The 27924-nt window shown below is 41.7% G+C and overlaps 1 protein-coding gene across 1 annotated transcript; it reads left to right on the top strand.

Annotated features, from left to right (window-relative positions):
• The first annotated feature begins 302 nt into the window (after positions 1 to 302).
• On the top strand, positions 303 to 18434 carry LOC116862821 (AF4/FMR2 family member 2-like). The gene is made up of 4 exons (XM_032850245.1): positions 303 to 313; positions 2069 to 2189; positions 12033 to 12893; positions 18262 to 18434. Exons 1-4 carry the CDS (start codon positions 303 to 305, stop codon positions 18310 to 18312), a joined length of 1044 nt encoding a protein of 347 aa, XP_032706136.1. The 3' UTR covers positions 18313 to 18434.
• The last annotated feature ends 9490 nt before the right edge of the window (positions 18435 to 27924 follow it).

The following is a 27924-nucleotide window of genomic DNA, read 5'->3' as shown; positions in this document are numbered from 1 at the left end:
TTTGGGCTCTTGTTTTTGTGTGAAGAGTCAACTGCTGTGGCAGGCGAAGAAATGAAGTGTCTTCCTTTGCAACAGAACTTCCTGGCTTGCCCCCCACTAAATACTGCTTTAACTTGGTGCAACTCCACCCCTGATGCTCCCCCTCTCTTTCTTACATTTGGACACACTGATGATGGGCTTGGGAGATGCATGGCCCATGCGTCGTGCTCAAGTCTGATCTCATGCTCCATGTGCACGTTCTGAAGATGTGACTCTGTCTGCTTGATCACACCTCATCCTCCAACACAAAGACATTGCGACCCATGGCAACCGGGTAGGGTTCCGATCTCAACTCATGACCAATGAGGAGAGATGTTGCCAACAAGTGTCACCCCTTGGATGGTGTCTGAGACTCCGAAGGACAGACTGCCTTCCAGGATCTGGACTTGTCATCTTTCTTGACCAGACGGGGCCCATATGTGGGGTCTGGGCTTGGTGTAGTGCTGTCAACCTCCTTTGTTTTCCCCAGATGGTGATGACATTCACTGAGCCCCCTCGTGCCTGGCCTAGCAAGCTCCTCTGTGTCTGGCATTGTTTGTATTGTGAAAGTATAACATACGTCTGAGCATTCTTTAAATGTGGCCACTTTTTTTTAAATCGGAGGAATGAAGTGTTGTTGATTCAGAAGATAAGGCTATCAAAGTCACTTTGAATCTGTCAGTTCAAAGATTCCTGTGGAGAAAGGGGGTGATTAAGTGTAGTGGCAACTCACACTCCACGTATATAAATATCTAGTTAAGCATGGCTATTTCATGCTCTGGGCTCTTATTTTATAAATTAAAAGTTATGATACTCATGAGCAAACTAGACGACCAAGGGTAGGCATTAAGGTCTGGGATATATTCAAAACCTGTCGACTCTACTCTTCTATCAGTTTATCTCTTGTAATTCCTTTAGCTATTATGTTCATTTGCATGCCAATTATCTAATTAAGTCTTAACATGGCAGTATTAACATGGGGAAGGAAAGCAACATTTGTACACCACCTGTTAGGCATTTTACGTATGTTTGTATGATTTAGTATGTATGATTTAGTTTGTATGATTTGTATGATTTGTATGATTTACATGTGTTCACTTCAGGTAAGATTTTGATCAAAGGCAGGGGAGAGAAAACCCAATGGACAAAATAAAATCCACCACTTTTGAGACTTATAGGTTATGGGGTAATAGGCACATTCTTGCCTAATTCTTCATTGGGAATCATTTCATACTAGAAAATCCCAGGGCCTGGAGTATATCTTAGATATTGTCTGGAAGCTTCTGTACTGATTCTCCAATGGGAAAACCTAAAACATGACGAGTCACAGAGCTATACAGCATTTATAAAACACGTGTGCCTTGAGGTCATCCAAGGCTTTTGATACCTTTTGTTGTTAGCTGTTTGCCATTCAAGCCAGACACTTTCTTTGTGAAGAGTTTCCTAAAGAGGCTGTCAGTATCCTATGATACAACTATGAGAAGGGAAAAGACACGCCCACCACAAAAAAGGAGTGTGAGCAAATAAGTGGTTCGGTGTTTTGTAGACTTCCAAAAATGCCCGTAAACTCCCCTATGATTTCGTTACAACAGGCTAACTCTGGCTGTGGGCTCAGGACAGAATTACAGGTGGCCTGTGACATATTGGTTAATTCCTTTCCCTTAGGACTCCATGACGTCTGGGAATTCTGAGCCCTAAGCAGTTGGTAACACAAAGCAACTTGAATTCAGTACTTTTTTGCAAGTGGACTTTCAGGGAGCCGTTAATTGCCTGTGGTACTCAAGTAGGGACAAGAGAAGAGGATTCTGGAACACTCACATGGGCATGAGTATGGTTGCTAATAAGCATGTTTTCCATGTTCTTCTATATTCCAAAGAACTGGATCTTAAACCCTTTGGGAGTCAAGAAAATGTTTCTCCACTCCCCATGCAGTATATCCATTTGGGTAGCCTTGGATTGTATTGTTTTTCTTCTTATTGATAACAAGAGAGATCTGAATGACACGACTAATTAATCTTTTTCTTCTTTTGTCTTTTTCTTTTCCTATCAGTCACTATGAACAAGACCGTAGTGCACTTAAAAAAAGGGAGTGGGAGCGGAGGAATCAAGAAGTCCAGCAAGAAGATGATCTCTTTTCTTCAGGCTTTGATCTTTTTGGGGAGCCCTACAAGGTAACTGAATATGTATGTAATTTATCTTTCTGGAAAATGGTTGTTTGTTAAGTTTTTGAACATACTAATCAACATTTAATCTATTTTTAAAGCACCCAAATCATTTCCAGGAGAATATATTTGACACATAAAATCTATAAACACATTGTATTTGGGGCAACTGCAGCTTTCTGAAGAAGTCTTCAGAGGCAAATTCTGTCCTCAGATTTCAACAGGACTAGTGAGACTTCCTGTTTCCGAGAAGTTCTGTCTCGCTCAGCACTTCCTACAGCAAACAGTGCTCCCTTGATGCTTTTCCCCACCTTGGCTATTGACAAGGCAGCCCCTGAAGACTTCATCAGAAAGTCAATGGTTGTGTCTTTCTCCTCCCGATCAGTGCCATCTGTTGCAAGCGAGGCCACTGTTTTCCTTTCCCGTGTTAGGTTGTTAGTAGCTGTGGAGTGGTTTGAGTGCTCTTTGAAAATCCTTGTTCTAGGATAAAGGGAAAAGCTGATCACTTTTTCCTGGTGGTTAATCATTCTGGATGAGAAGATTGCCTCAACCAAGGATGGGGTGCCCTGGGCAAGGGGGTGGCATAGCCAGGTGGCTTACCTAGCATAGCCACTAACACTCCTGCTGCTCTGTCTACAACTACTGATTTCACGATGACTGCCTCTGAACTTTCTATTCAGGGTGGGGCTTGGGGGAGGAAGAATCTGGTGGAATAGCTGGCAGCTGGTTGGTGTTTATTGAAATTTAGTAGCAGTGTAATTTTCCATAATGAAACAAAATGATGTAAGAGTTAAAACAACAATAGAGGGAAATTTCTGAGAGTCATGCTTTTAGAAGGGCACCAATTAGGGGACAATGACTTCTGGGAAAGGAAAGGACAGCATTGGCACAAATACCACTTTGGGGTATAGAGTAAGCTGTTGGGCTCAGTGACCACTGAGAGCAGAGTCTTACTGCCTTGTTCACGATAAGTGAGCAGCTCTTGACTGAGACTCAGGTGCCTTTTGAGTTCAGGAAGTCTGACAGAGAGAGTTAGGTTACCTAAACTGCTACTTTCCAATTTGTCAATAATAGTATAATCCTTAAAAAAGCATTTCTCCTATCTCAATTGATTTAATTTACATACTGCCTTTGAACATGTGTATTTTTTTAAGATTTTACTTATTTGTTTGACAGAGAGAGATCACAAGTAGGCAGAGAGGCAACAGAGAGAGATCACAAGTAGGCAGAGAGGCAACAGAGAGAGATCACAAGTAGGCAGAGAGGCAATCAGAGAGAGAGAGAGTAAGGGGGAAACAGGCTCCCCGCTGAGCAGAGCCTGATGCGGGGCTGGATCCCAGGACCCTGAGATCATGACCTGAGTTGAAGGCAGAGGCTTAACCCACCGAGCCACCCAGGTACCCCTGAACATGTGTATTTAAGGATATGATGAGTTTAGTGAACATTTGTTGAAGGCCCACTACATGCTAGTCACATCTTAGACAAATGCACAAAGAGGAGTAAGATATCATGAGCGATGGAAGGTAAGAGTGCAGAGCAGCTGCCACAGAGGTAGGCAGGCAAGAGGTTAGTGGAGACTTGGTACCTCATGCCAAGGAGACTGGACACAATTCTATACATGAAGAGAAGTCACCGCACAGTTTCAAGTAAGGGCATGGCCAGGACAGACAAAGAATTTTGAAGATGATGTTGGCAGTGTGGTGAGTTGGTTGGAGGTGAGGCAAAGGAGAAGTCAGATAAAGAAGATTTTGTAGTTAGCTAAGGGGAATTCATGGCAGAGAGGATTTAAGACAGCAGAGGGACAGTGACATGATGAGATTAGATGTCTGACTGGCTGTGGAAAATGTGAGGAGTAAATGATTCCCCTATTTCTGACTTGAGAAGATGGCAGTCTCATTAACGGGTTGTTCAGGAGGAAACAGTGTTGGTGCTTGCAAAGAAAAAGAAAATTAATTCTGTTTTGAGCACAGTTGGTTTGAGATGCTGGTGGGATATGAAGAGAGACCTACTGGTAGGCATTGGGTGTAGGGATCTGGAGATAATGAGAGTGCTCAAGAGAGAGAGTTAGATGTGAGCAGGGAGGTGGTCATGGAAGCTGTCAGATGACTGAATAAGGAGGACAAAGAGAGAGTCTTGGGGAGGAGCAGCATTTAAGGAGTAAAAGAGGTGGCAACGTAGACACCAGGAAAGGAATCTAAAAAAGAGTGAATGATCACAGAGGTAGGAAGAGAACTAGGAGAATCATTTAATAGAAATCAAAGGGATATAGGGTTTTATGGAGGAGGGATTTGTTAGTTATTTGTGTCTGGGAGGGCAGCAGGAAAGGTCAGCACTGGAAAGTGGCTGTTGGATTTGGTAGTTGGGGGGTGGGGGGATCAATGACCTTAGGAAGAGTTGTTTTATTTTGTTGATGGTGGTGCTCATTGTGGGAAGTGAACTGCCTGGGCTCAGGGAGTAAATGGGAAGCGGTAAAACAAAGAAAGGCGATAACTTTTTGTGTGGAGGGAGGAAGAAAGGAAGGTAGGTTAGAACCTGAGGGGAGAAATTTTATGGAAAGAGGCTCTTTTTTCATAATGGGAAAAATGTGAACATGTTCAAAGATTGATGGGAAAGACCAGACGTCAGTCAAAAGGGAGAGGGTAAAGGGACAGGAGGAAGAGGTGACGGTGAGTGGAGCAGGGTCCCAGAGGAGATGAGCAGGCACAAAGTCAAGAGTGTGTGAAGAGTGACTAGCCATGGCAAGACATTGTGGCCTTCATTTTTTCCAGAAAATGGAAGAGAGGTCAAAGGATGATAGGTGCCTTATCCCTTCTTAAGAAAGGAATAACCAGATGAGTTTTATGTCTTAACTTTGGTTGAGTTAGAAAAAGGAGGTTTACTCAAAGAGTCATTCTTAAAGTTTGAAGTCTATTCCATGCTCAATGTTATTAATATGATGAGGTGTAGAGCCCTTGGTTTATCCCCTCTTTATAACTTAAATCATGTTGAATTAATGGTCTTGTACCTTTAAGGTAAATGCCATCTCTTACTAAAAAGGACTGTAATATAGATACATATTTATTTTTAGATGTCAGCAGTGTGTTTTTGAGTAGGCAGTTTAAAAAAAAAAACTGTCATCAACATGGCCAGAGTTTTCAGAAGTCATCTGTCTTGCTATGACAAGAGTGCATCAGGTAGAGATGCTAGGAGGGAACATTCATCTAGCTCAGGGCCAGGCCTATTGTGTGATTAGTAGCCTGTTGCCTTTCTGTTTCTCAACAGGTGAGAGAGGTTGTGATTCAGTTGAGACTGTATAGGAGAGGAATTGAGCTAACAGTTGGTGACCTAGTGATTCTGTTTCTTTCACCATTGCTTTGATGATCAGCCACCATCTTGTACTGTGTCCATGTTCAGGATTCCCTGAAAAATCACTAGAGGGTTTGCTTTCCCTTCCCCCTCCCCTAGATGATGATACTAGAACTGATGTTCCCCTCCATCAGCTCCCTAGACCTGGACTGGTGTGGACACCCTTGGGGTATCTGGACATGCCAGTAGCAGTGGAAGTGTTAGAGCTGGTCCATGGTCCATTGGTAGAGACAAGGAAATACCTCGACCCTTCCTTAGGGTTGTGGTAGGAATACTTATCAAATTAAAAATCAAAACTCCTGGTGGTGGATCAGGACTTTCAGGCAATTTCTTGCCACCCTAAAACCTAAAACATGACCTATTAAGTTATCCAGTAGTGTTGGTAGCTTGTGAAGTAGCCAATAAGCATCAGTCCCTAAGACCCACTGCCTTTCTCAGCAGTTAGAATAAATGGTGATCTCTCATCATCCTGGCTGATTTCTTTCCTTTTTTTGCTTCACCCCTACCATTCCCAGAATGGAAAAGATGTTGACCACCCCTACATTCGGTTGGTGATGGGGAACTTCTCCATGGGGCTGCTTCTATTGCGTATAACTTTCAAATCTGACTTTGTGCTATGGTGTTGAGAAGGATGCCTTCAAAAGCACTTGAAGAACCTGAAGCTATTTGACATGTCTAGGCCAGTGTGGAAAGACTGGGAAGGCTGAGGAACTGGTGTGTAGCAAGTGGCTGCTATCTGCCAGACACATGCTAGGGCTTTACATGGGCCTGTTTAGTCCTTCCAACAACTGGAGTACTCGTTTTCCTTGTGTGGCCCACAAGGAATCTGAGGCTCAGAGAGGAGAAGTGGCTTCTCTACAGCTTCATATCTGTGCCAGCAGTGAATCTAGAACCCAGTTATGTGGTTCATTACCTGTAACAGGAAGCTGTTGATCTTCCCACAGGAGGTGAGAAGACCTGATAAGCTTACCTACCTCCTGTGTGACTTTGGTGAAGAAAGTTCATTCCTCTGACTTATAGTTTCCTCCTCTCTGAAGTGAATAATAATACCTGATATGAAGTAATCCCTGATAATAATAATAAGCAACAACCACAGCTGACATTGTATAGCTCTTTCCACTCTATGAGAATGAGGAAAGTGAGGCACAGAGAGATTAAGTGGCTTATCCAAGGTCATTTTTATTGGGGAGGTAGAAGCCAGACTGAGATCAGAGCTGCTCTCCTGACTCATGTAATTGTTGTAAGGATCAAATCAAATGAACCGGGGACCTTGCTTTGAAATCTGGAAAGTGCTGTACAAGTTCAAGATGTTAATGTTATTATAATTAAAGAAAGAAATAGCAACTTACATCTTAGAGAGATTAACTATAAAAATATTACAATTAGGAAAAAAGGAATTACTAAATCATATACATTAGCTACAGTGAAATAAAGGGGAAAAATGAGCCTCAAAACCTAAATTATTTTGCTACTTTTTATTAAAAGAAATACGATGGTACAATTGCCTCCTAGTACATTAATCTTGCAATGAACTTCTACTACTGATTTGTAGATAGCATTAGAAGCAAACTGAGGCAACTTTGCATTTCTTAGAATAATGAGGCAGAAAGCTTCAATGTGAAGGAGTGTTGTTAGTCATGGGCCACAAACCAGACATATAATTTATGCCTGAAAATACTTGGAAAATGCATTTCCTTGATGATGGAGAAATTGTGATTATTTAGAAAATAAGAGCTGCAGAGGTTACCTTTAAGAATCAACCAATGATCTAGAATGGGAAGTAAAGAACTGGCCAATGGAAAGAAGCCTACAATTGAAAGAAATGGCCAACTTTCATTTTTGCCATTTTTATAATGTCCAATCAAAACTGCCAAGAATACCTTGCTCCTTAATAGGATTACTAAGAATCCAGAAAGAACATTCAGTGCAAATCAAGTCTCTGTGGTCTGTAGTCATCCCCATTGTGTAGGGGCATAGAAATGCGTTTCAGGCCCCACTGGGTTTTCTATCCAGTGGCTCTCCTATCTACATCTAGAGTAATTTAAAAAACTTGTTGACACTTACCCAGCACCGGTGGTGGAAAGGCAGAGAGGTGAATCAGGTGACCTGGACTGTCCTGCGAATTATTATTTGGAGATTGAGACTATGTGTCTGTGTGTCCTCTGTGCCTAACCCCTCCTCGTGACTGTTTTGAATTTACCAGTATGTGTCTTAAGCATGGCCGTGGTAATTCCTACTTGTAGCCACAGCACGTCTGTTTTGCAAAGCATATGGATCTTCCTTCAATCAGAAACTCAGAAAGTGTCGCCAGTGAACTCAACCTTGAACTGTCTGCTTCGCAGTTCTGCTCACAAGTCCCTCTGAGACCGTTGCTCTGTGAGGAAGCTAGTCTAAGGGAGTTGACACCCTTTCATTCCTCCAAGGTATCCCAGCTCTGGCCCTGTGTCGTCTGTGTCCAGGAAAACCCCACACCTGGAGCTCTTAGTTTAGCCCCCCAACTCCACATAGAGATATGCCTTCACTGAGTTAGACTTTAATGCAGTGCTCTTTTTTTAGTCATCATAAGAATAAGCCACATGAAGAACATCTTTGCATCTTCTGTGAAGTTGGTGCTAAAAAATTTGTTTTATTATTAAAAGGTTTTTTTAAAAAGATTTATTTATTTGAGAGAGCAAGAGAGAGAGCAGGGAGAGGAGCAGAAGGAGGGATGGAATGAGAGGGAGACAATCTCAAGGAGACTTCACACTTAGTGAGGAGCCCCACACAGGCCTTGAGCTCATGACCCATGAGATCATGACCTGAGTAAAAATCAAGAGACAGATGCTTAACTGACTGTACCACCCAGTTACCCCATGTTCAAAGGTTCTTATAACTGAACCAATGAGAAGAATTCTTTTTTACATTTTAGTATCTGGCAACCATTTGTCTTATTTAATAAATTAAGATATGCTTCCTTTCATCAGACAAACATAATTCAGTAAGCTGTGAGTTTTTCTTTTTTTTCTTAGCTACCAGGAAGTTCAAAGTTCAATTTAATGTTCAATCATAGTAACCAAGTCAGCCTGACTTTTGCTTTTCTATTTGTTTATTTACTCTAAGCTATCGCAAAGCCTTTATTTTGATATAGGTAGGATATGACTTATAATTGGATTCAATTTGTGTCAGCAACAATTTTTTGAGTATCTGATATGCACCTGACCTGGTGCTTAGTCCTGAACTGAGGTGAATGAAAGGTGGTCTCTGACCTTTAAGAGCTTATAGTTTTATGCAGAAAAATAAATCATTGCTATAGTATACCCTATATGGTGGGAGGTTGATTTTCTAGACCTATTCAGAGAACTTTAGTTTTCCTCTAATTTTGTTTAAGTAGACATAATTTTAGACATTGGCTGGTTTATAAGTTCTAATTTTAAACATATTTTAAAACCTAGAGATGGGGAAAAAAACCTCAGCTTGCATTGGAAAGCCAGATCATTATAACAGTAGAAGTAAATGAAGAGATATTCAAACTTAACCAAGGTTCTCTCCATTGAAGAAAAGATGAGCACATCCCGTTTATTTACTGTTGAACGGGAACAGGAATGTGACTAGCTTGCTTGCAAGCAAATGAGTCTTAAGATTCTTGAGTCTTGATTATGTTGACCTGGAGAGAGTGAATTACTTTTCAAGAATCTGAGGTATTGTCCTGGTCTCTTTGACATCTCAAGGCAAGGTTCTGATGCTGTAGAGCTTAGTTTCAATGGAAGTTCAATGAGCTTTCAATAGAAGTCCAGTAAACTCCCAAAGAAAGTTCAGTCCGTTGAATTTGGAGCTTTCGGCTAGCTAAGGCAAAAAGAGAAAAGTTCTTATAGAATTCTTTTTGTGTGAAGGAAGGAAGCAACATCCAAATTCATTAAATGAGGCAGTGTAAAACAAAGGCATTTAACATGAGAAACAACATGGTGTTGTCTCCCCCTTTGCTGGGTCAGATCCTTGAAGATAGCCAGGTATTAGTGTTTGTTAAGCCATCATGTGACCCAAGAGGTAAACTGTTTGAGGGTCCAGAGCAACTCTGTAAGTATTTAAAGCTTGCACTAAATCCTTTTTTTATAAAAGATTTTATTTGACAGAGAGAGAGACAGGGATCACAATTAGGCAGAGTAGCAGGCAGAGGGAGAGGGAGAAGGAGGCTCCTCCCTGAGCAGAGAGCCCAATGTGGGGCTCTGTCCTAGGACCCTGTGATTATGACCCAAATTGAAGGCAGATGCTTAATGACTGAGCCACCCAGGTTCCCCTGAAGCTTGTATTAAATTCTTACTGGGCCCTAAGCATTATAAAATCTCTTTGTTTTGAATTAAGGGACTGAATAGGAGGGAGACTGGGTTTGGCTGCTACCCAAATTGTTGGTCATGCACCATCTATCAAAGGAGACCACTCTAACCAGAGTGCATTCTGGCCTTGGCTGAAGAGTAATTTGTGCCATTAATATGGACAAACCTAGGGATTTTCAGGGAATAGAAGTGATCTCTACCTGTCTCTATCTATTAAATAGGCCTTTAAAATGTACTTCTGAAAATGGAGCAATTATTCAGCTGAGGTTTATATGGAATGTTAATTGTTTAATCACTGCTTTAGCACTAAGGTTGCATGTGATGCAATATCAGATGTTCTTGTGGATAAGAAAACTGAAACAGACATTTATTGGATTTCCAAATTCCCCACCCCCAACAGGACCCTCGTAGCAAATATTGAGTGTACTTTTTCGTAATTTCTGGAATCCTATTTCCCTCACAGCCCTTATTTCTTTGGAAATGTCTTATATGACTTCACACATGTTATGAGTTGGATACTGCTTATAATACATGGAGATCGTGTTAACAACAAGGCCAAGGTCACCAGTTTGATTCCTTCTCTGGTTGCTCCTTCTTGGTATCCTTTACCGGCTCCTCTTCTTCTCTTGGTCGCTTAAAGGTTGATGTTCCCCAGGGTTCCTCCTGAGCTTGATCTTCTCATTCTGTATTTTCTTTCTCTGGGTGATTTCATCCATTTCCAGCACTTCACCCTTCATTCATCTGCACACTTCCATCTTCACATACAGAGAACAGCACACAGCCAGACAACCTAGGTCTAGACTGAGATCCCAGCCTTGGATAGGCACACTCCCCACTGGATGTCAGGAGCTTGGGCTGGGTTAAGGGCGTGTAAGAGTTCTGAGAAGTTAAACATCTATCTACAGTGGATGCTGTGTCATTGGGGAAGTTGTCACTCCTTCCTGCGAATGGAGGGCATGCCTATGGTCCCAGAGACCTAGAGGCTACATAGGGTGGGTGTCTTACCCATCCGTTGGTCCTGCTACCACATGGCTCCATGGAAGCCAGTAACCTTGTCTCACTGCAACATCTTGGGCTAGAGTAGTACAGCCTAAGCACAAAGAAGTCCTTTGCCCTTCTGAATCCAACAGCTTGTTTTGAGAACACCTTTGGCAGGTACAAGGAATAATAATAAAAAGTCACTTTTAAAGATGAACAGCTGAGCTTTCGTCAAAGTCATTTCTTCTAAGTATATAGGTATCCACCATTTTCTAGTTATGAAAGCTGTGCTATCTGTATTACAGTAACCCATGCAGCAACTTAATTATTGGAAGAACAAGCACAGCCATTTTTAACAAGCTTAGTATTTCCTATGGGGGATGATATAGCCGGGTCTGTTGATCGTCCATAGAATGATTTAGTTGCCAACATCGCTTTGGAAATCTGGCTTTGTTTTCATTTACGTAAGCAATAGCTTAAAATTCTTGAATAAATTTTTCTAAATCATTGAAAAGACACAGGAGAGCTTGAGTCAGTGCTGATGAACAATTGCACCATTTCAAAGTAAACAAGTATGAGTCATCAATACGTAAACACAGATGCCCCAGAATATGTGGGCAGACACTAGTAATTTATACAGTCCTTTGATTAAAAGGAATTAGATTCGCTTTAGTCATGTTAGCTCAATTAGATGTTGAGCTTTTCTAAACCAATATATTCATGATTGCACAATTTCACTGACTTCCTGATCCAATGGGCTAAGCCTTTTTCATGGTATAATGTGGCACAAAGAGCTGACATGTCAAGAACAAATATAAGTTGAACATTCCATTACAATTCCAGTGATCACTAAGCTGAAGTTGTTCATCACAATATGGAATGTAACCGTTCAGCTCATCTGACCTAAAATAAGTTACATTGCTAATAAAATTTATAAGTGATGTAATTTAAAACTTTCTCCCAATGAACACATTTAAGGACAGGCCAGGGAGCCTACAGACGTTAAGCACACAGCTCATTCCAAGAGGCTCTTTCAATAGTGTTACTGATTTTTTTTTCTTACATAGCACATGAAAAGAATGAAATTATATGGCAGCATGAGAATTTTAAAGCACCCTATATGCTAGTCTACTTAGGACATCTGTTTGAAACATTAACATTAGGAAACACAAACCTATTCATTCTCTCTCCTCCCACCCCCATCTTTTTGTTATTTTAGACAAACAAAGGGGATGCACTTGCCAACCGAGTCCAGAACACGCTGGGAAACTATGATGAAATGAAGGATTTGCTAACTAACCATTCTAATCAGAATCATCTAGTGGGGATCCCAAAGAATTCTGTGCCCCAGACTCCCATCAACAAAAATGAACCAAGCTTTTTCCCAGAACAAAAGAACCGAATGCTCCCACCTCACCAGGATAGCACTCATCCCTCAGCACCAATGCCTCCACCTTCCGTCGTGATACTGAATTCCACTCTCATACACAGCAACAGGAAATCAAAAGCTGACTGGTCACGGGATAGTCATAATGCTAACATTGTCCCAGCCAACCAGGCCAGTGGTCAGCCAAACAAGCTGCCGCCGTCTACACAGGACCAACCCCCAGCCCGACTGGAAGACTTCTTTGTCTACCCAGCTGAACAGCCCCAGGTTGGAGCCACTGAAGAGTCAAACGTGTCTGCAAAGGAAGACAGTAGTCTCAAGTCCAGTGCAGGGGATACGTTCAAAGAAATCTTTCAGTCCATCTCATCAGAAGAATCTGAATTTACAGTGCAAGCTCCTGGGTCTCCCCTAGTTGCCTCCTCTTTATTAGCTCCCAGCAGTGGCCTTTCAGTTCAGAACTTTCCACCAGGGCTTTACTGCAAAACAAACATGGGGCAGCAAAAGCCAACTGCATATGTCAGACCCATGGATGGCCAGGATCAGGCACCAGACGTCCCTCCAACACTGAAACCTTCCATTGAATTTGAGAACGGCTTTGGGAATCTGTCATTTGGATCACTCTTGGACGGAAAACCCAGTGCAGCCAGTTCAAAGCCTAAACTGCCAAAGTTCACGATTCTCCAAACAAATGAAGTAAGTAATTTTTTAAAGTTTTGTTTTTGTTTGTTTGTTTGTTTCTTTCTTCTTCTTTTTTTTTTTTTTAGTTCACTGCTCTAACCTCTATGGTCAAGTATTGACAAGCAGCTCTTATTTACCTTCTTGAGCCAGAAATGAGACTCTTCAAGGTCAGTCTGTGTCCCGATCTTCTGTCGCTTGTGACTTGAGTGATTACCATTCTGCAAATACAGTTAAATCTCCATAATGTGGAATGGCCAAAGACAAGGTCAGTCTGAGTGAGTGAAAAGTTGCACTTACGAAAGAGTTTCAGAGAGTGCACTTGTAGTCATATGTACAAATTAATAACACTGGATATTGTAATCGGTCGTAAGAAGTGTGAGGTCCACAAAAAGATTGGGAGTCACCATAGGCCTTCACTAGCAAATAGCATCTCATAAGCATAAAACACAGAAGCTCCTTAAGGTACAAGAATGTGAAAGTGTGATTTGCTGGTATCAGAAGTGGAAGGCATTCTTTAAGAATCTTGGTTTCTTGAGTGCTTGTGGGGCCATTCCTTGGCAAGATCCTAATGTTACCTTCCATGTCCCTCAGTCTTCCCTTCTGTACCACTGTCTTCCACCTGTACCTCCATAGCCCTCTTACACTACCTTGATCCCTTCTGTCGAAGCCAAAGTCATTGTGCTCAACCACAATCCCCTTGGGTTTAGAATGACTAAATGTCCTACCCATCTCTGGAATCATTGCCTTATAAAAGAGAAGTCGGAGGGCCCCAAGCCTCTCCCAAAGGAATGAATCGCTAATGATTGGATCCCAGGCCTTGTGGCTGCTGGGTTGGGGACATATACTGGGTGCCACTAAGATGCCACCATGTAAGCGGCTGCCTGCAGCACCGCCAGCGCTTGATTGGAAGAAGCTACTGCTTTTAGATTAGATTCCTGTTACTGGTGCCTAAAGGCTTGAAAAGATGCAGAGGAAGAAAGTAGGTTGAAATTTTTGCTCAATAGGAGGCCCAGACAGTCGATGTGAATTGTTGCAGATTCCAAGTTAGTGGGGTCTGAATTAGAGAAGTCTGACCATGTGCACCTCTGGCTCTTGCGCCGTTACTCATTACTCGTATTCAGCACACACGGTGATTGCAGAGGACAATGGGACCATGAAGTGGGAAGGAGGAGTGGGGCTGTGGATTGTATTTTTGGAATGCATGCTTTTCATATCGTTTCAACCCTGAGGCGGTTTTGCTTCTTGTATCATCATTCATCAAGTCTTGTCAAGCTTCCTCCTAAGTATCTCTCCAGCCTGTCAGCTCTTTACCCTCCCTGCCTTCAGAGTGCCCATGGGCCCCTGTGACGGCCCCTCCTTGCTGCTCTCCTTCCCTCTGGTCTCACCTCTCTTCCAAACCATCCTCCATCTGGGCTGACTTCATGGGCACATCCAGCCATGTCACTCCCTGCTTTGGATTCTTTTGTGCCTTCTCATTGCTTCCAGGACAAGGTCCAGATTTCTTAGTCCCGCATACAAAGCTCTTCACTCTGATTCCATGCTCCTTCTCTGACTTCCCATTTTACCATGTCTTCACATGCAGACGAAGTCTCAGCATCGTGGAGCTACCTGTGGTTTCCGGTCATGTCATGCGTTATCACACTTCCTTGCTTTTGTGCCTGCTGTTCTCTCTCCTAGAATGTCTTTCCCTACCCTCCCTTGTCTTCTGGTGAAATCCTGTTCCTCCTTCAAGTCTGCTTGATTATTCCTTTCTCTGTGAAATCTTCCTTGACTCCACAGGCTTACTGCAGCCTGCTTCCTCTGGGCTCCTCTAACACTTTACATACAACTTGACTAGCACTTTTCTTCATGTACTGTAGTCACTCATGTCATGTGTCTATCTCCTCTATTAGACTGTGAGCTCCTGGAGAGCAAGGGTTGTCTCCTTCCTCTCTGTATCCCGAGCGCCTAGCAAATGCCTGGCACATAGTAGATACTTAATAAATGTTTGTTAAATGAATGAATTTCAGAAATGGTTACTTGAGTACATTTTCTAAGCCATGGCATTAATCAACTAATATGAACCAAGGGAAACAAATACTAGCAAATCCATCATCAGTTTTATCTCTTGAATGGTACCCTGTCTGCCTATGTCTTACTCTGCTCTGCTCCTACACAGTTGTTTGGAAGTCCTCATCCTAATTTCTAGGGGATGACTTCATATGGGATCATAATGCTTAAGATCCAAACAGAAGCCTGCCTTGAGAGAGGAGTATAATGAGAGGCTTCTTGTCCCTTTTCTTGCCCTGATATCTACGGCAGTGCCATCACTCAGGGCTGGTCTGGGAATGGCACTGGTGCATCAAGAGGCCCATCAGCTTGTGTCCATACCTCGTTAGCCAAGTGACAGGTCACAGACCCAGTGAGATTCACTCCATTGTAATCTTCTCTCTTGTACATTCACAACATGGCTGACCCAGACTCAGAAATGACTTCATGCTTTTTTTTTTTTTTCCCCTCAGTGCTTTGGCACACCAATGAGAGGGGCATGTCCAAAGAGAGTCTGAGCTGTCTTCAGCTCTGGACATGATGATCCGAGGAGCTGCTATGTGCACTCAGCCTTTGGTGATGGTACAAATAGATTTTGGTAGAGCCTTGTATGAAAAATGGGTCAGGTCCAATAAAGTAATGATGAGAGATCAGTGGAGAAGATACTTATTTTAAAACCTAGGTCTCAAGGAAGGATTTGAAAAAGGGGTGAGACAGAGGCTTAGGGCCCTAAAGTCAGGAGAACATACTGGCTTCAAGAATAGTGGGAAACTGAGGATAGGACGAAAGGCAGTAAGAGGTCCAACAGCCTGCCCGGGAGCTTACAAGGGTGTAAATTCAAACATGGGCATAAATATAGACAGGGTGGAACATTATGGAGCTTTGTACCTAATAGATTGTATGTGGCTGAAACTCCGACAAGTCTGAAAATTCACCCTATCAAATCTGGATGCACTTTTCAAAAGCACTCAGCATGAGAATTCAGCCCCAGTCTTTGGTGCCAAGAGGTCCAGGCATTGGGATCTGGGTCTCCAGTCAAAGTAGCCATCATTGATGAGTGGTAGCGTTATTCCTTGGAGTTACTGCTAAAAGGGTTTGTCCAGAAAGCAGTCACAGGGTCTCTCTGAATACTCCCCACTCTGTCCCTGGATCTAGGGAAAGAGGCTGTTCCATGTATTAGTGAAGTGCTTTTGGGAGCAGAGGGGCAAAGTGGGGTGGGTGGGGTTTGAACACCAGGAAACACAGCATTCTACGATGTACAAATAAACAGATAGGAATATACTTGTGAGTTGAGGGACAAAAACCATTACTGAAATGGAATGAGCCTGTGTGTGTATGTTTGCTTGTGTGTCTATGGTCGTGTATATAGTGGGGAAATTTTAATTTCGGCCCATCCTCAAAATAGTCCCTTGGGGTGGATTTCTCTATCAATGATAAGGATTCTAGGAGTCTAAGCAACTTTATTGCAAAAGGTCAGCATTTCAATTGAAGTATGATTTTGGAACAAAGTAATTTGTTTAAAGACTTAGTTTTACAGAATTTACTAACATTCCAGGCAACTCCCCATCCCCAACCCGCCAAAAAAGACTGATATGTTCTGCAGTTGAGCTTAGGAGAATTTTCTGGGAACTGCATCTGAAAACAGTAAAAGACTGATATATATCAAATGGAAACTGGGGGTAGCTTGCAGATGGTATTTTATTAGGAAATGAATTTGTTATTAAATGTAGATTTATGTGTGATTTCATGACGTATGTTTTTGCTTACGTTTCTTATTAGGATAAAAATCTTTTGGTGTGGCTAGCTTTGCATTTGGGTGCAATTCGTCGGTAGCCTGGTTTGGGAAGTGAATAATTGCATGGAAATGAAAGGATCGATGACAGGTAGTATTTCCATCCTAGGTCAATAAGCTTTCATAAGTACAGTACTAATGGGTAGAGTGCCATCACCATAAAGGTTTATTTTCCTTACAAGCTGCTCTTGGCTGTGACCTAAGGCCATCCAAGGCTCTGAATGCCTCAACATTAGGAGGCTCTTAGAAGAGTTTAATGGAACTGATACGAACGATGGGATCTGGCTTTAGCTAATTTTAGTGGCTGGCTTTGTCAACCAGCTAAAAAGTTATGGCCCACATTTGTGACTGTGCCCGTTTTGGTTTGTATCCTATGCAGTGAACACCATGGGTATAATTACCTTTATTTATTATGAGGTAGATAGGAAGCTCAAGTCCCTTGTGTGAGAACTGCAGAAAACGCTGGGAACTTAGCATTTGTGTGCTGAGTATGCACGGGCATCTCCGCAGAAACCACACAGACCGCTCTTTCAAAGAATGGTGGATCACCAGCTGCTGTGTGCGACCGCTATGATCATTTTCCACTTGATGTACCTCACAAGTTTATTTAATTTTTTGGCTCATTCTTACAGAAATGAACTAGTATCCAGTCCAAAGCTAAGACAGGTCTTATTCTCACCGTGTTGGAAATGAATGAATATCCCTCTGGAAGTCCTCCCCCTTTCGGGGTGCCCCAGAGGCCTTGACCTTGGCACATATTTCCTCTGGAAAGGGAAGCCGGGAATGCAGATAGGTCATGGAGCCTTGTGTTGTTTGTGATGGTGAGGTCAGAGGTGCTGCGTGATTAGTAAGAGTGTCTTGCTCTGGAGACATCAGCTTTTCCTCTCCATGCTTTCCCCAGGCTCTTTATGGTTCTCAGCCATGTTCTTCTTCCTTGGTGCCCCCACTCCGCACTGTCCCTTGCCCTCCATTTGCTCATCAGCACTAGGCCAACTGAGGTCTAGAGCTCAGCTTGGGCTTAGGAAAGATCGTGAAGATCCCCAGTTATGTTTTGTTTTGGGTTTTTTTTTTTCCCCTTCTCATTTCCTCAAGTTCTGTTCGGTAGCATCTGTATTTCCTTTTCTAAGGCTGTATGTGAGTGATTCTTGCCCTTGGCATTCTGGAACAATATATGCTATTTTTTGGTGTTCTGTGATTTTAAATCCCTTGTCACTTTGAACATTCTTTTGGTTGGAAAGAAGCCAAAAGATTGACTTATTTTTATTCCACAAGGAAAAACTAAAACCCTTTAATTCCTATACCATGCAAATTTTAGTCCTCTTTTAAAATCACACATTTTAAAACATCACCATGTATTCATCATTTCGGTACATCTCTAGAAGAGAGCTGAAAGCCAATCTTATGTGAAGAAGCACGTGCTGTAGTAGCAAACAGGGTTTAGATGAGGTCCTACTGAGCTGTGGTTTCCAAATCTGGCCTTTACTTGCTCTGTGAACTTGAGAGTGATTTTGGCTCTTGTTTTGTGGGGATTTCACACTAGCTCACCAATGCGGTTTCTTCCAGCTGTCCATCCCTGAGGGTGATGGGCCCAAACCTGCCTTGTTTGTGAAGTGACTGCAGCGGTCCCCTTGTCATCCAGACCCCACCAAGAATCTGGGGACAGTGTGGAGGGATGTGATCTCTGCCTGCACCATCCCCTTACTGCCACCCCTCAGAACAGCTGGGGAAATTTTAAGACAAGGTAACTAAGGGGAAACTAGAATTGGATCCTCTTTGGGGATTGGATACTAGTTCGGCCCAGATTCAACTCATTTTTTAAAAAAAGATAAACAGTTATCTGCTATACTTCACCGGAAAACACCAAGCTGTGAACTCAGGAAATAGTCTGCTAATCCCTTTGTCGCCACCCACTCACATCATGAAAGATGGAGAACTTCTATTTTCACATTAATTCTCGGAAAATATTTTGACAGATTCAGTACGCAGTAAAGTGATAAGCTTTTGTTACGTGTGTTCCAAATCATCCTGTTATCACTGGATATATCGATTAGCTTAGTACATTCTGAGCCAGTCATAAAAACAGGCTGCTCACATTTTGTGTTAAAGAATAAGAAAAATTGGCAAGTAGATAACCATATTGATTCAACCCAAATAGTGAATGCAAAGGGCTTTAGAGAGGAGTTATAAACTCATTATGGCTCTTGTAAGTCTCTTTAGTATTTTTTAATTGATGTGAAAACAAATAATCTTTAATTAACTATCTTTTTAAGAAGTACCATGCTTTGATTACCAAATGGAGTTTATAATATAAGTGACTATAATAAAAAACCTCTCCCTTTTCTACTTTATAATTTACAAATGCTTTCACATACATTATCTTATTTTCCCCCACCTGTATTGAGGTGTGATTGACAAGTAATAATTGTGTATGTTTGAGGTATTCAAGATGTTTTGACATACATGAAAATTATGAAATCATTTCTATGATCAAACAAATTAACATATCCATCACCTCATATAGCTGCTGTTTTGGGAGTGCGTGGTGAGAACACTTAAGGTTTACTCTCTTTGCCAATTTCAAGTATACAGTACAGTATTGCTAACCATAGTCACCATGCTGTACCGTAGATCTCTAGAACTTAGTTATCTTGTGTAACCGGAACTTTGTGCTGCTTGACCAACATCTCCTCCTTTTCCCCTCCCTGTAGCCATCTTATTTGGATACTATTCTAAGAGAGTCCAGGATTATCATTATCCCCTTTTCATAGATAAGAAGTGTAGTCTGAGAGAGACTTAAGTTTTTTGTGTAAAGTCACACAGCGAGCAAGGGACTCTTCAGGGACTAGAAGCCAGGTCTTCGGTGCCATTTCCTTGATGGCATTTGGTGCCCAGGATGCTACTGTATATATATGGGTTAATTCTCTCAAAGTAGCTTCTCTGCTGGCACGTAAGGGGCAAGAGAATAATGAGCTGAATCTAGCTTAAGCTGAAATTCTCTTGCTGGATTCATATTTCAAAAGTCTGGGGCCAAGCATACCAAAAGAGCAATTTTTCTTGTGGTATTACAGGTTACAGTCATGTGTTTTTCATTTGCAAATATGGTGAGAAGTAGTGTTTTTGCAATATTCCTAAATGAGTAACATATGACACAACTTGTTAGAGGATCTTTTCTTGGTTCATAAATTTTCTGAGTTTTTGCCCATTTGGTAAGATGACTTTAGCAGAGTGCTCAGAGAGCATAGCTCAAATTTGGATTTCTGGGACTGAAACTCAACCACTGTGGAGCTAAACCTGACATGTGAATGAGAGGTCGGTAAAAAGCAGGCATGAACATGATTGCTGTAAAAGGTACAAGTAAGACTTCTCTCAAGTGCTTGACTAACCTCCCCCACCTGCACCAAGTAGACTGATGGAAAAAGCTTACAGATCATCAAATTGCAAGAGTAGTTAACAAAGGACAGACAGGATCCCTGGCTTGTATTTGTAGGTACTACGAGGGTGAGTCTCCCTGGATGTCTGCATAAGAATGCAGGTCAGCCATGGACGCCTGCCCAGAAAGTGACTGTGGGCTTAAGCGAGCTACATAACTCTGAAAGGTCTTTGAAAATGTGTAAGACTCTGGAAATGGATGATATATTAGCTTTCTGGAGATGCCCTAACAAAGTATCATAAACTGGATGGCTTAAAATAACAGAAGTATGTTCTCACATGGTTATGGAGGCTAGAGATGCACAAAGGTAAAGGCAGGCTTGAACTGCCCCCACTTGCTCTACAGGCAAATCTTTTCTTGCCTCTTCTAGCTTCCAGGCGACCCTTGGCTTATAGCAGCATCACTACCATCTCTGTCTTTCCCATCACCCATCTTCTCCTTTGTAGGTCTCTCTGTGTCCTCTCCTCTTCTTGTAAGGACTTGGGTCATCAGATTTAGGGCCCACTCAGTATCCAAGACAATTTAATGTCTGCAAAGACCAGATTTCCAAACAGCCACCCTCTGAGGTTCTGGGTAGACGTGAATTTTGGGGGCCACTAGTCAACCCACTATGAGAGGGGTCATTCCTTCACTTCCCAGACCAGGAATAGAGGGAGGCCAGGCAGCGTTCATTGTGAAAAACGCAAGCTGGTACAGTGGAGGCTGAGGACTACCCCATCTCAGAAGCCACTTCAGGTTTGGAGCCTAGTTCTCTAAGCTCTTCACCTTGACTGCCTATTAGCGAGATCATTTTTGTGGATGCATGATTAAAGTACAACTGTGGAAAAGTGATTTTTAAAAATATTTTAGGATAGTAAGAATAAAGGTGGTTTTTTTTCTGATTAAGGGATAGAGAAGAAAGAATTTGTCGATGCAATGGACTCAATTATGAAGGAGAGCTTCGGTGGTCAGGCTTATTCTGTGAAATAAATATTTGCCATTGTGTGGGCCATCCGGCCGGTGTCAGGTACTCCACTCTGCCACTGTCATGTGAGAACAGCCAGAGATGGTACCTGAACGAATGGGCATGGTTGTGTGCCAGTGAACTTACATTTGAATACCGAAACTCCAATACCATGTATTCCCATGGGTCGTGAGATGTTCTTTTGATTTCTTTCAACCATCTTGGAGCATATGAGCCATACATTAGCTTATGAGCCATACAAAACCAGGCAGTGGGCTGGATCCAACTTAGAGAACGTAGTATGCTGACCCCTGGACCAGATCTAGACAAAGCCTCAGAAAGCAAGATACATTTGGTATCCTTTGTGTGTCATCAACAGGAAGATGGCTTTGAGCAGAGAAGGGAGAAAGGTCAGCCCTGCAGCAGGTAGAGGGCAGGATCCTAGAGACAGGAGAGATGTCAGTAGTCAAGGTAGAGCTGGCCCCTGGAGTAGAGACTTCATTAGGTCTTATACAGGTGGATAAGAAAGCTCTGCATGCAGAATCAGAAATACCTTTCACACTACAAATCACATCACCATTCAGGAGGGTTCTTTTTCCTTGATAACTCATGAGGTGATGATGATTTGTCTTTTGCTGTCTTAGAATGGGAGTGCCTAGGTTCCTGGGGCACTGAAGTATGGATTTGAATTGAGTGTGGGGTGATAGGATTTTTTTTTTTTTTTAGATCCCAGGAAGAGCAAGTCATCCTGCACAGTCTGAGACTTTGTCTTCAATGGGACAAAAGGACCAGTGGTCTGTGGCAGTCTGCATGGGCTCTTTGGGGCTGATATGTGGGGGTGGGGCATTTGTACACGTATCTCCCTGAGAGGCCTGAGAAGCCGGTGGTCTTCTAGGGTAGTATCTAGGCTCTGAACAGCTGCTAGGAGAAAGGATCTGTCTTCTCAAGGCTTTAAAGATGAAATGAAGTTGAGCTAAGGCTTCAAAAAATTAATATATGTGGGTTGATGGAAAGAAGGGAGAGAGATCTTAGCCCGATCAAATGAACTAAAATAAAGCCTTAGAAGTTGGTGGAGTTTCAAGGGCCATGCTCCTGTGATGGAGGGATGCCACGATAGCTCGCTGCTTGAAGTATGTACCGTAGAAGAATTGTTACAACTGTGTCGTAATTTTATTAATGAGGTCGGGGGTGGCCAAGGCAGCTGCCATCTTGTACAGTCTCGGGAGTCACCATTCACATAGGCTACACATGTGAACAATGACTCCTGAAGCTGCTTTTAAGGAAATGGTGCTGGCTTTAGAGCAAACCTGCAGCTGGACCTCCCTTTGCCTGTCAGCATCTAATTCATCCAGATCTTCAGGCAAACTTACCAGTGAAGCTGGCCTCCTCTGGGATACCCAGAAATGCCCTCCCAGGGACCCACTGGAGACACAGACCAGGATGCTTACGCTGAGTAGGGTCTCACCAAGCGTACCTACATAGAGTCTCTCTGCAGCTCTGCTTGATTTGCTTGAACAAATGTGATCTTCAGATCTTCGGGATGATGAATAAATCTAACATCCTCCCAGGCAAGATTAATGGGTAAAGAAGATCCATGTTAGAGAATTCAATTTGAATCCACAATCCACCTATTATAAATCTCAAAGGAAATGGTCTTGTTGGATATGTGAGCACAACATTTGGCCCAAGAAGGACATTAAAAAAAAGTGTAATATTTTGAGTTGTTCACATTGAGTCTGATATTATGAATTGTGATATGTTAAATCTGAAAATATTGTCATCTACATCATTGGAAAGGTCTGTTAGAATGTCTATAAGACATTTTATTTTATCTGTTTGTTTTATTCATTCAATGATTCGACAGACTTTTATTGAGTACCCATTGTGTGCTGGGCGCTATGCCAGGAGCTTGAAGGCCGAGATGATGAAGACATGTTGCCTGATCTTAAGTAGTTTAAGTGAGGGGATGTGGACACAAAAACAGAAAAGTCACAGTGAAATATAATAGATGGTTGTTGAGTATTCTTTGGGAGTGGAGAGAATGGTTAAGACTGTCTGAAGTGTTCAGGAAAGCCTCTTCAAGAAGGTAGAAACTGGTGTGCTGGCTCTTGAAAGCATGATTGGAAGTTGTCTTGGTGAAGTGGTGGTAAGAACATTTCCTACAATGTCAGCCTACATCAGGCTGTAAATGGGACTGGTGATTCCTGAGAGGCAAAATAATCCACTCTGTTTGGGGAGTTTGGGTAGAAGATTGGTTGGGAGAATTGGGGTCTTAGTGTCAGCCCTAGGTGTTGAAGAGCCTTTTAATGCTCTAAGCATGGCAGGTGGTGTTTTAGATAAGTCATGCCAGAGGAGGGATTGGCCAGGATTGCAGGAAGGGAGTAGCAGGCATGATAGGGCTGGTTAGGTTTTAGGCAGAAAAGAGCACTGAGCAAGCTATTAAAATGTTCCAGGCCAGAAATGCCAGCAATTTGAATTAGGGCCATTTTGGAGATTTTTAAGGTTGATTTGATGAGATTCAGGGATCAGTTAGATGGACCATTGAGAGGAAGCTGGCAGAGAGGTTCTAAAATGACTTTGAGGTTTCTAGCTTGGGCAGTCAGTGGATAGGGACACCATTACCCAAGATTCTTTACTTTGATACCCAAATCCTCACAAAGCAGGTAAGTTTCTTCTATCTCTTTTATTGTTATGTTGTCATGATATTATAGGCTTTGAATGTCATGATATTTGATTAATGTTTGCACAGTGCTTTTTGTGCAAGTCTTTGTACAAAAAGTCACGATTATTTTCTCATGCTTTGATGAAGGATTTATTTCCTATAGATGACTTTTTTGGTTCTTCACTTAAAAATTAATATCTTAACTCAGAAAAATGCTAGTACTTCAGGGAACATGGGAAACTATGCTGAATACTTTCATAGAAATCACAGAATTGGAAGTGACAATTTTCTGTAAGTCATGGAGTATATGAAATACCACATTGTTTTGTATGCTATAATTTTTGAAAATTAAACAAACACATTTCGTTGAATTTCTCTTGTAATGATTGCTGTGGACTCTGCTATGATCCTTCCAGATTTTTTTTCTCTTTAGACTCACGCTGTCTCCACAGGGAATGTGCTTACAATGGAGTGTTGGTGTAACTTTACACTCAACACTATCCTCCTCCCAGCCATGATACAATCTTCAGGGAGAAATTGCATCCTTTGACTTTGGTGGAGTTGGAGTATGGTTATTGCAACTGGCTATTTAGATAAATTGTTACCTTAGAAACTGTTAAGCTTTGCTTTCTTACCTTTATTTGGTGGACATGGTCATTGCCTTTTCAGTTAAGGTCATGGTTAAGGTGGAAGCAGGAGAAAGGAGCAGAATTGAGTTTACAACATGTTTGTGCTCCATGGTTACCAGGATTGAAGTTGTGTTTTTCAAATACAGGAAAAGATCATAATGTATTTACTCTATTTTACTTATCTACTCTTCTTCTATCCTCAACTGTTTTACCTTCTCTCTGTAACTCCTACTTATTTCCTTATTTGGAAATTCTTCTATACCCAGACTTCGGGAGCTGAGAGCCTCATTTTTAGGCAGTGGCAAACATAGAAGCCAGGTGGGAAAAGTTCTCATCAAAGGCCTCACTGTATCCAGTTACAGGGCTGAGGTTTGAACTCTAGACTCATAGCTCTGGATATTAAGTTAAAGGAAAAAGTGGTCAGTAGCCTAAAGAGCAATGGTATGGTTTCTAGAATTAGAGAACCTTCATGATGGAAGAACTCTGCAAAGCCAACCAGTTCCACTGGCTTCAAAGAGATACATCAGTCTGCTATTAGGCTTCAAGTTCCTTGCTCAAGAATGGGCAAGTCCTTGAAAGCCATAAGTAAAACCTTCATCTGAGAGTAATTGCACCAAAAATAATCACGTGCAACATGGAACTTGGCCAGTCTCCACTATTCAAAGATACAGATTAAAGTTCCTTCATAGGTGTTGCAGCAAATATATTACTATGTGAAAAAAATAGCATCTAGTTTTCGTATTTTGACTTATGAAGGAAAAAGCATCCCTACCACATAAATATGTTCTTTTTACCTTCTGGGAGGAAAAGAAAGGAAATTGCAGTTACAGTGTGTTATTGAATCTTCTTGGAATTAGCCTGTAGAGTTTGGGAATATTGAAAGATTGAAGGCCAATCCCGTCTACACACACACACACACACACACACACACACACACCAAAACCAAACCAAAACAAAACCAAAAAAATACTCTCCATTTGCTTCAGCACTGTTTAGTCCTTAAATAGAGTTAGTCCTAATCCTAGTCAAAATGTCCATGTGTTCTTTATTAAAGCTTTGAGACAGCAAAATGTATAATGAGTTAGGAAGAAATTACCAATGAAATGTTACACTTAGTTTGTGGATTTTAATTGCAACATAATTTATTATGTGATTTCTGTAGATAGACACAAATATATTTCTTTTCAAACCATATAACAATATGACACATAAAAGCCATATAATAAAATAAGCAAAAATTATACTTCGTCACTGCTGAGAAAAGATTACTATAATTTTTTTTAATGGCAATCTGATAGTTAAGTCAAAGTGGCATGGGGAAAAAAAGATTTCACTAATAGAAGCTTAAAAATTGCATCTTCATAAATCAAGAGGATATAGTACTTAGAGCTAGAAATAACAGTGTTGTGAGTCCTATTTTGAATATGCCATTAGGCATTTTTGTCTTTGCAGTCCTATTTAATCTGTACAGCATTATTTATTCCAATAATTAGTGTTAACTTTCTTGGCAGTAGGCAATATAATTACTTTTAAAATTTAAATGGGATAAAAATGCCTTGAGAACATGGTTTAGGAAAACTCTCAATATTTATTTTCAATTACCTCTTTAATTATTCATTTATGTAGTATTTGGAAAAAAATCTTGGAAACTGGGAGGCCACTGACAGAATGACATCCCAGATGTATGGCCTCATTTCCTCAGTTGGTTGAGTAACATCCAGGACAGCTGAGACCTTAGTCATGCCAAATGGAAGTGCCCCTACCTGTGTACCTTGCTGATCTAAATACCCTTCATTTAGATCAGCCCATGCTGCTTTTTCTTATGCTGTTTGGTTCTCCTTAGAAAAAGTCTCCATCATCATCCCTGTCCCCCTCCCTTTCCAGGTATGTAAAATCCCAAGGTTGTAGCTTTCTGAATTACAAGCTTTGAACTCTCCATTCCCCAGGCAAGGAGGCACTTACTTTAGTTTATTGAAGCCTCTTAGTGCCATTTATGTGACTCTTGATTTCGAATATAAATATGAAAGCAATTATTTTCTCAACTATATAAGTTAATTAGAAAGTACTTTTTAAGCTTAATAAACCCTATAATTCTGAATAAGCATACTGGTTTCAAAGAAAATCAATGTTTCTAAAGATGGGAGGCCTAGAACTAGCCTGCTCTGAGCCATTATGAAGAACAAAAGAAATCTCCAGGTAACATTGATTGTTATTCAGTCATTCATTATGTAGTGAGCACATCTCCATGCATAATGTAGTTTCAGTCTTTATGGAGGACTCAAAAATGTTAGAAGAGATGGCTGGGTTTTTGCCAATTCCAGTCAGATGCTTGGCACAGAAAAGGTGCTCATTAAACATGTGCTGAATAAGTAAATGAATCCACGGAAGACGTAAAGAGTCCATAGTGTGTCCGCGGCAAACAGAAAATAGTCACAAGAAAACGCGTCTTCTCCGGCAGGGTAACAAGGGACAAACAGAGGGTATTTTAGGTACAGGCCTTTCTTGAAGATGAGGACCCTGAGACTGACCAGCCAACAAGGCTAGGGCTTGAGGAGGGGAGCCCTCTAGGTGAGGGGAATTAGATGACCAAAGATGAAGAGTAGAAGTAAAAAGAGTTTGGGTAAGGAGCAGCCAGTCACTGAAGCAGCCTTGTTTGACCTTGTCAAACACCCCTGATGTACAGAGTACGGTGCTGGGGCTTTGGGGGCGACAGAGTTGGACAAGATTGCACCCTACATTCAAAAAACTTAACTCTACTGGGGCAACCAATATATTCACACAAATAACCACAGAATGAGACCAAATACCAGGGTTCCAGGAGCCCAGAGAACGGAGAGGGGCAAGCTAGCTTGCAGATCGAGGATAGTTCTGGGGAAGTGTCACGATCTACACCAAGTTCTATGAAGCTCTGGGGTTCTTTATCTCCAGGAGCCTTAGACCTTTCTGAGAAGCTGATGAAACCTCCAGTTCCTTTCCCCGATTGGACAAGTCCAAACACGTGTATATACGATTGCTTAGATTTCTTGAAGACCACCTGTATAGCCTCCAGGGAGTCCCTTCACCCCAAACTGAGACCTCTGGCATAGCAGGAAAAAAATGGCTTAGGAAAATGGTAAAGCCACATTCAAATTTCAACTCTGTCACCTCTAGCTATGTGAATTGGGCAAGTTTCTCAAGCCCTCAGTCTTGGCTTTTTTGTCTATGAAACAAGGACGGTAATACCCATTTCAGAGTAGCAAGGCATAAAACTAGTCAGCAGAAGTCACGTGGTTATGTTGCCAGGTGCCAAACACGAGCAGGGGGATTGGCTGCAGAGCTAGTTTTTTTGTTTTTGTTTTTGTTTTTTTAAACACGTGTGGTCTTTCTTCTATCCATTCCCACCAACAAGTTATTTGTTTTAAAATAATCCCCAGTATATAACAGGGAATGAGCATATGGGGCAAAATTAACTGGGAAATATCCCATACTGGATTCCTAGGAAAAGCAAATTAGAAAATGAGGCAAGTGTTCTCTATTGATGTTGTCCATCACAGTGTGCTGAAAGAGTCATGGCTGTGGGCAT

The sequence above is a fragment of the Lontra canadensis genome, unplaced genomic scaffold (genome assembly GCF_010015895.1).
Source record: "Lontra canadensis isolate GAN:19392208 unplaced genomic scaffold, GSC_riverotter_1.0 scaffold347, whole genome shotgun sequence".
Classification (NCBI taxonomy): domain Eukaryota; kingdom Metazoa; phylum Chordata; class Mammalia; order Carnivora; family Mustelidae; genus Lontra; species Lontra canadensis.
Note: the sequence above shows the minus strand (reverse complement) of the source record. Positions and strands in the feature narration are given on the sequence as shown.